Source organism: Trichechus manatus, unplaced genomic scaffold, assembly GCF_000243295.1.
Source record: "Trichechus manatus latirostris isolate Lorelei unplaced genomic scaffold, TriManLat1.0 scaffold00162, whole genome shotgun sequence".
NCBI lineage: Eukaryota > Metazoa > Chordata > Mammalia > Sirenia > Trichechidae > Trichechus > Trichechus manatus.
The window spans coordinates 702,614-711,837 of NW_004444098.1; the positions used below are offsets into that span (position 1 = coordinate 702,614).

The 9,224-nt window shown below is 42.2% G+C and overlaps 1 protein-coding gene across 1 annotated transcript in view; it reads left to right on the forward strand.

Annotated features, from left to right (window-relative positions):
• PIR (pirin) overlaps window positions 1-9,224 on the forward strand; it is a 133,221-nt gene that overhangs the window by 1,901 nt on the left and 122,096 nt on the right. Inside the window, exon 2 of the mRNA XM_004386326.1 lies at window positions 7,976-8,068. Within this exon, the coding sequence (XP_004386383.1) occupies window positions 7,976-8,068 (93 nt within the window). The remainder of the gene's footprint in view (window positions 1-7,975; window positions 8,069-9,224) is intronic.

A 9,224-nucleotide genomic window follows, 5' to 3' on the forward strand; every position in this document is an offset into this window, starting at 1 on the left:
AGTCAGTGGTGGTAGCCGGGCACCATCTAGCTGTACTGGACTCAGTCTGGTGGAGGCCTTGGTAGCTGTGGTCCATTATTCCTTTGGACTAATCTTTTCCTTGTATCCTGTTCTCTTCATCCTCCCTTGCTCCTGAAGGGGTAAGACCAGTGGAGTATCTTAAATGGCTGCTCACAAGCTTTTAAGACCCCAGATGCTACTCACCGAGGTAGAATGTAGAACATTTTCTTTATAAACTAAAAACAGGATTCTTCTAACGGTTCAATGCACGGTGGACACTGGGGAGAGGCAGGTGGACATGGTGTCATATTCTAACAGGCCACATCACTGGCAGAACAATTGCTGAAATCCTAAAGCCACCAGATGGTAAACTGGTCATTGTGTATTGAGGGTAGCTAATACTTTAATTGCACCATCTGTCCAGAACACATCTGCTGAAGGGTTCTTGATTTTTTTTCTTGTCTTGTGAACTCCTTTGGTGATCTAGTGAAACCTATTGATTCCGACTCAGAATAAAGTGCAGAAAATGAAATACATAGGACTACCAAGGAAAACTTCTGTACTGAAATATCATTAACAAAATATTTTTAAAAAGTTTCTCATCTAGTGATTTTACGTTAAAAATCAAGACGTGGTCGCTGTTGTAATAACTTAAAGCTATGAGGAGCATGAATGATGATACCTACAACAACTGTAATGTGATCTGAAAATATTTTTGATTTCTATTGGTGACAAAGTCACAGGTAACCCATTGCCATCGAGTTGATTCTGACTCATAGCGACCCTATAGGACAGAATAGAACTGCCCCGTAGGGTTTCCAAGGAGTGGCTGGTGGAATCGAACCACCGACCTTTTGGTTAGCAGCTGAGCTCTTGACCACTGCACCACCAGGGCTCCAAGTCACAGGTACTGGTCATTTAATGTGGTTTGTTGACTACATTCATAATTGAAGGAAATGTTTGTGAAAATTTTAGTTAGAGGTTAGTGAAAATGAAGATGTAATGTTTTCCCATCTGTGTTTACATCCCTTCCCCGCCCCTAAATTCTATCCATGGTTCCAGTTAGGAATCCTGGCTGAAGACCTAGGCTTTAAAGACTCCCATATTCTACTACTCAGAGGATCTCCTATGTCCCAAGTATGTTTCTACCCTAAGGAAAAAAGAAATTGATAAGAATTACTCTCAATCCCATCATCCGGGATTAATCATTATTAAGACGGTAGGTGTTTCCTTTTCTCTCCATCTAATTGTATATTTTGTTATGAAGATTATATAGAATAAACAATTTCGTGTCCTGATTTTTAAAATAATATTGTGCTTTTGGTGAAAGTTTACACAGCAAGTTAGGTTTCCATTTGACAGTTTCTACACAAAATGTTCAGTGACATTAGTTACATTTTCCACGATGTATCAACATTCTCTTAAATTGCATTCTGGTTGTTCCATTTCTAGTACTCTAGTTTCCCTGTCCCCTTATCTTCTCATCTTTGCTTTAGAGTAATTGTTGACCTTTTGGTCTCATTAAATGGTTTTTTAATGGAGCCTGGTACTCACGGGTAATATCCTTTATTTTGTGTGCCACTCTGTTATTTCGCTAAAAGGTGACCTCGGGGTAGTTTCGGCTCAAGGTTTCAGGGAGTCCTCTAGTCTCAACTGGTCTGATTTTTTTTTTTTCTTCTTTAACTTAACATGCCAGCATAAGCACATCTCATGTTGTTATAAATTCTTCATAAACAGTATTGTAATAGCTACGCAATATTCCATTGTATGGCCGTATCATTATTCACTTATTCATGGCGCTATTTTTGACCACTTAACTTTTCCATCAATAGACAGTGAGTGTATCTAACTTCAGGGAAGTTACTTTCCAAAATCTCAGCACCAAGGCTTATGTTTCTGATATGTCTGAGGTGTCTCATAAACTTTAGACCCCAAAGCTATTTTAGCAGAAAATTTACAACAATGTTCAATATTAGCGGCCAAAGTGATTTGTTCCCTATAATTGTAAATGTGGAGGCAGAAGAGGAATTTACAACGCTGTCACTCAGCCTTTCTGTGATGAATCATGAGAAGAGATGGAGTAGGGGTGGCTCACAGAGTCCCTGGGTGGCACAAATGGTTAAGTGCTCTACTACTAGCTGAAAGGTTGGTGGCTCGAATCCACCCAGAGGCGCCTTCGAAGACAGGTCTGGCAGTGTGCGTCTTCTGAAGGGTCACAGCCTTGAAAACCCATTGGAGCAGTTCTGCTCTGCACACATGGGGCCACTGTGAGCCATAACCCACTGGACGGCAACCACCACCACCAGCAACAAAAGGGCTGGCTCATACCTACGTTACAATGACACGTGGGCTGGGCCAGCCAGACTGGAGTTTGAATGGCTCCATCCCTTGGTGCTGGGAGATAGCTCGTCCATACTCCCAGCAAGAGGGAAACCCACTGCTCAAATGGATTTGCCCCTGTGCCCCACTCTCCCTTCCACCAGACACTCCTGGGTGGGAAGTGATGTTCCTTGGACAATTCTTATTTTATCTCTTTGTATTATGGAGTATTCCAAACATACAAACATAGAGAAAATAAGAATGAATCTCTGTGTACCATCACCCAGCCTCCACAGTGATCAACTCATGGGCAATCTTGTTTCAGCTGTTTACTCCCACCCATTTCTCCCCTCGCAGTCTTCTTTTTTCCCCCCAGTGTTTTAAATTTGACTTTTTATTAAGAAAGTGTATAAAAATTTTAAAGTGCTACTAACGCAGTGGTTGGAGCCCCGGTGGCATAGTGGTTAAGAGATCGTCTGTTAACCAAAAGGTCAGCAGTTCGAATCCACCTTGGAAACCCCATGGGGCAGGTATACTCTGTTCTATAGGGTTGCTATGAGTTGGAATTGACTCAATGGCAATGGGTTTGTTTTTTTTTTGGATACATATTGTTCAGTGCCATTTGTTACATTTTTCACAATGTGTCAACATTCTCTTTATTTCCCTTCTGGTTGTTCCGTTTCCATTAATCTGGCTTCCCTGTCCGCCGCCTCCCCTTCTCATCTTTGGTTTAGGGTAAATGTTGACTGTTTGATCTCATATGGATGATTTTTTTTTTTAAAGAGCTTAGTACTCACTAATGAAACTGTTTATTTTATGATTCAATCTGTTATTTAGCTGAAAGGTGGCCTCTGGGAGTCGTTTCATTTCCAAGTTTAAAGCACATCTCAGGGCAACAGTCTCGGGGCTCCTCTAGTCTCTACTGGTCCAGTAAGTCTGGCCTTTTTTAAAAATTTGAGTTTTGGTTTACATTTTTCTTCCATTCTATCTGGAACCATCTATTGTGTCCCTAGTCAGAATGACCAGTAGTGGTAGCCAGGCACCATCTAGGTCTTTTGCTCTCAGGATATATGAGGACGTGGTTCATGTGGGCTCTTAGTCCAGAAGAGTAGTTTCTTTTTTGAGTCTTTGGTTTCCTTCTTTCTCTTTTGCTCCAGACAAGTAGAGACCAATAGTTGTATCTTAGATGGCCACTCGCAAGCTTTTAAGACCCCCAGATGCTACTCACCAAACTAGAATGCAGAACATAAACTTTATAAACTGTGTTGGGCCACACAAGACTATGGTCCTAAGCCTTGAAACCCAGTAAATCAATCCTCCGAGATGTTTGGTTACGTCGAGGAAGTCTCTGTAACTGTGCCCCCTATGTACTTTATTGTATATATGAATATATATACAGCATATACAAACACGTATATACACATGCTTAAAGATACTGTAGGGTCACTAAGAGTTGGAATCAACTCAACGGCAACAGGTTTGGTTTGGTTTTGAAGACACACCTAGACATCACACGCATATACTCACGTCTACCTTCCTGTACACATATATGCATACTTATCTGCCTATGTAACCACACATATTTTTTGGTTGTTACTGCTGTTGTTGCAAAATTGTATATGTTATAGCATTACTCCAAAGTCCCTTATTCTGTGTACTTCCTACTGTCGTCATTTACCTTGGTCAAGTTATGCAGACTTCACCTGCATTCGGTATTGCCTTTCCCATCACCAAAACTAACAAGTGTCTATCTAGAAAGTGATTCCCCTTCCCTCCCCATTGCAGTCTTTCGAAGTGAACCCCAGTCATCATATTATTTCATTTATAAATATTTTAGTTTGTCTCTCTAAAAGATTATAGAACTTACAAAAAATACATCACCACGATCTCATTATCCCACCTAAAAATTAAAAGAATTCCTTAATATCATTGAATAGCCTTGACTAATCTTGGTCCTGACTGATGTAACCTCTGTAGATGAAACTGTCCATTTTCAAGGTCTCTAGATACTGATTCAAGACAAAGGGGTCTAGAGTCATAGCTCAAGGTCACTCAAGGCCGTATCTGGATCTCAGTCTGGGCTGAGTGCTGGCAGTTTCCTTCTAGCTTCTCATTGTTGGCCCCAGGCTAGAGGCTGAGAAAGCCTGGGAGGTAGTCTGAACTGTTGGAGTCTACCTTGTGTTGGTGTAGGCTGGGGCATTGGGAAGTGGGAGGTTTCATCTGACTCCGGCCTCCTGCTGTAGGCATTATTGCCCTTATGTCAGTTAGCATTAGGTTCAACTGTGTGTAACAGGAAACAGCCTCCAAAACCAATGGCTTACACATGTAAGAGTGTGTGTTTCTCTTTTGTAAACCCAAAAGTAAGCAGTCCAGGGGGGGCTTAGCGGCCCCACACTTACAAAGCCCTCACTCATTTTATCTTGGTGCCTCATTCTTAGTACGTTCTTAGTGCATCACCTCATGGCCTAAGACAGCTGCTGGGACAACAGCAGCCATGTCAACCCCTCAGGCGGCAGAAAGGAGAGCGAGGGGAAGACAAAGTGCGCACGGCAGCTGTCTGTCCTCCTTTTATGAGGAATTTCCTGAAAGCCACACTGAACAACCTCCACATATATCTCATCTCATTAGCCAGATTTAGTCATGTGACCACACCTAGCTGCAAGAGAGGCGGCACGTTAGCTGCTGTCAAGTCAGCCCTGACTCATGGTGAGCCCAAGCACAGCTGAATGAAATACTGCCCCGTCGGGCACCATCCCCATGATCTGTTGCAGATCGGACCATTGTGATCCATAGGGTTTTCATTGGCTGATTTTTGGAAGTAGATCACCAGGTTTTTCTTCCTAGTCCATCTTAGTCTGGAAGCTCCCCTGAAACCTGTTCAGCATCCTAGCAACATGCAAGCTTCCACTGACAGACAGGTAGTAGCGGTGCATGAGGTGCATTGGCTGGGAATCAAACCTGAGTCTCCCTCATGGAAGGCGACAGTTCTACCACTGAACCAGAGAGGCTAGGGACCTAATACAAATACCACTTAAGATGTTTGTGGTGCACTTCTATGGACACAGGATTATTCTAGATTCAGTGGGGCATCATAAAAAAACAGTGTCAACCCTATTGTCAAAAGAACTGACATTTCTGGTAGCTACTTCCTGTGCCTCCTGATTTAAATAAAATGCCAGGCTGCTGCACCTTTATTATGGGAGTGCCACTACAGCGTCTCTCTGAGTAGGAATCGACTCGACAGCAGTGGGTTTGGTTTTTACAGGCCTGAGGGGTAGTGGCCCCACGTTTCAACCAGCCTTCCCAAGAGAGCTTAAGAAATTGCTTGGAAATGCCACTTGAATTTGGCAACTAAAGGGTTTGGAAGTGTCTGAAGGAAAGGAAATTCTCATGTGGCTCAAAAAATTGAAAAGATTATCAGTTTAACATGTAGGGAGAGAAAGATGTGAAGGAGTTGGGGACTTAGTCAAAACATTTTAGAAAGTCAGAATTCTCATAGAAATCAGATCTTGTCTTCAGATAAACTAAAACCAAACCTGTTGCCATGGAATTGATTCTGACTCACAGGAACCCTATAGGACAGAGTAGAACTGCCCCCATAGGGTTTCCAAGGAGCGCCTGGTGGGTTCGAACGGCCGACCTTTTGGTTAGCAGCCGAGGTTTTAACCACTGTACCACTGGGGCTCTAATATTTATTTAACACATTGTTGAATGTTTGCTGAATTCTTAGAGAATATTAGGGACTTTTCCAGCACCCTGCAAATAACACATTAGTACGATAGTCTAATGCAAGACACTCTCGCTTGTTGGAGGAAGTGTCCCTTACACGTCTTCCCCATCCTCTAGCCAGAGAAACAGTTCGTTCCTCCAACTCTTGCCTCAGCTAGTCCCCTGGCTGCTTCTACGGTCTTATCTAAGTGCTGGCTGGATGTATGTCCATATGTCATTGATTGGTGACCAAAAATCAAATGTGGGATTGATATATGACAAATAGGTCTTTCCAAATAATAAATAACTACTGTTTTGTGGTTGGTGGATGGTGGTGATGGTAAGAGTGAAAGAGAGGACCTTTTGCTTTTCACGGTTTATTTGACAGCAGGATGTATTTACTCGTTTGAAACTCTCTGATACCAGGAAGCACTAAATATTTCCTTATCTCTTCTTTTGTTGTTTTGTTGTCATCAGTTCTAACTCATGGTACAGCGGAATGAAACGTTGCCCAGTCCTGAGCCATCTTCATGATCTTGGATATGTTTCAGCCCATCAGTGTGGCTATTGTGTCAGTCTCATAGTCGAATCAACTCGATGGCAGTGGGTTTCTTGTTGTTGCCGTCAAGGTGATTCTGACTCAGTGACCCTGTAGGACAGAGTAGAACTGCCCCACTGTGTTTCCAAGGTTGTAATCTTTACGGAAGCAGACTGCCACATCTTTCTCCCACGGAACAGCTGGTGGGTTTGAACAGCCGACCTTTTGGTTAGCCGCCGAGCGTTTAACCCCTACGCCACCAGGACTCCTTAACAACAACAGCTTCTGTGTTATATTCCTTATCCTGCTGAATGGCCCTACATCCACTCCGGCACCATAGCTAGAAACTTGGGAGTCATCCAGCGCTCTTCTTTTGTGTCTGTCATTCTCTATCACTACTGCCATTTCCTTAGTCCTGCCCTTTGTCCTTGCCCGGACTATTGGCCTTCTAAATAGACTGTTTGTCACCTGTCTCTTCCTTTTCCAGCCCATCTTCCACATGCATGCTAGAGTGATCTTTCTAAATCTGATCCTCTCAACCTCTGATTAAAACCCATCACCTTCAGGACAAAACCCACTCCTTTAAGAGCTGACATCTGTCCTTGGCCCATCCCTCATCACAATTGTATCTTTTGCCCCAATAGAGTAGCTTCTTTGCAGTTTTTCAAATATGCCAAGCTGCTTCTTTGCTCTTCTACCTGGAATATCCTTCCCTCCCTTCTCCGTCTTCTTCTTGATTAACTCCTGCATGTAATACAAGAGCCAGCTTAAATGATACTTTCCTGTTAGAGCCTTCCCTGAACTCACCCCACTCTCGTATATGTTAAGTTGTCCTTCTCTAAAACATTTATCGTCACATTGCGGTAATTGATTTTCTAGTCTGTTCCCCCTGCGATTAGGAATCTGTTTAGGATACAGACTGCATCTTGTGTCTCTTTGGCTATTTAGGTCTCAGGTGATGGATGAAATGTTTGCCCATGCCTTGTGCTTCTCATAAAATATCAACCTACTGACTTAATTAGTGGATCTCTGTGGTGTGTGTGCGTGTGTGTGTGTGTGTGTAAGGATTTCTTTCCTAAGAGAAATTTTCATTGCAAAAGGTGCTCGTTGACTATGTAGTTTTCAACGAGGTTTGCTAGATGTGTTTGTGAATGTAGCCCCCAGTAGCGAGCCCTGGTGGCACAACGGTTAAGCACTTGGTTGCTAACCGAGAGGTTGGCAGTTCGAGCCCACCCAGTGGAGAAAGACCTGGTGATCTGCTTTTGTAAAGATTACAGACAAGAAAACCCTCTGGGGCGATTCTACTCTGTCACATGGGGTCACTATGAGTTGAAATTGACTCGACAGCATACAGCAACAAATGGGGCATAAAAGGTATATCTAATCTGCTGAATTTTGTTTTTATTACAGTTAAAAAATCTGGATCCGTTTTTACTGTTTGATGAATTTAAAGGCGGTAGACCAGGTGGATTTCCTGATCATCCACACCGAGGCTTTGAAACAGTAAGTAAAATAATTTGATTGCAAAAGTGTCTATTTTAAAATTTACCTCTGTTCTTAAATTTAATAATCACTTCTAATAGAAAGTACAATTTTAGAAGCAATGAATAATAGGCTAAAATTAATTTATAATTTACTGGCTATAGACTGGCTACTATAGAATTTTAATACCTATTTTAAAAGAAATATATAAATAAACAAACAAACAAAAAAACCAACCAGATTCCTTCAAGGCACGTCCCTGAGACAGGTCCCTGAGGCCCCTCTGGGTGGGCTTGAACCACCAACCTTTTGGTTCATAGTCAAGTGCTTAACCAATTGTGCCACCCAGGAGACCCCCTTAAATGAAGTGCCACTGGAGATGCCCCTATTTGAGCAGTTAATAAAGGGCAAGAATTGGCTTCTTAAAATATTAACATAATTAAAATAACTTATTGTAGGTAGAAGAAACTGTTTAAGATGTGATTAAAATAATTTTATGTAGAAAACTTTAGTGTTTAGGCAAGAATATTTAGAAAATTTTAACTTCAGGTAATATGATATTACAAGCCCTAAACGATAATCCAACAACACTATAAGTATTTAAACTCAGATCTATGGAATTAGAGGCCATGGTTGTTGTAGTCAGTTAGTCCTTTGGACTAATCTTTCTCTTGTATCTTGTTCACTCTCCCATGCTCTCGAATGGGTGAGACCAGTGGAGTATCTTACATGGCTGCTCACAGGCTTTTAAGACCTCAGATGCTACTCACCAAGGCAGAATGTAGAACGCTGTCTTTATAAACTGTGTTATGCCAGTTGAGCTAGACGTTCCCTGAGACCTTGGTCCCCACATCCCTCCGCCCAGCAATTCAGACCCTCAGGGAGTTTGGATGTGTCTATAGAGCTTCCATGACCTTTCCTTGTACAACTTGTGCTGGCTTCCCCAGTACTGTGTACTCTCTTACCCTTCACCAAAGTTACCACTTACCTATTGTCTGTTTAGTATTTCCCCCCCACCCCTCCCATCCCTTGTAACCAACAAAGATTGTTTCTTTTTGTGTGTAAACTTTTTCATGAGTTTTTATGGTAGAGGTCTCATACAATATTTGTCCTTTTGTGATTGACTTATTTCACTCAGCATAATGTCCTCCAGTTTCATCCATGTTATGAGATGCTT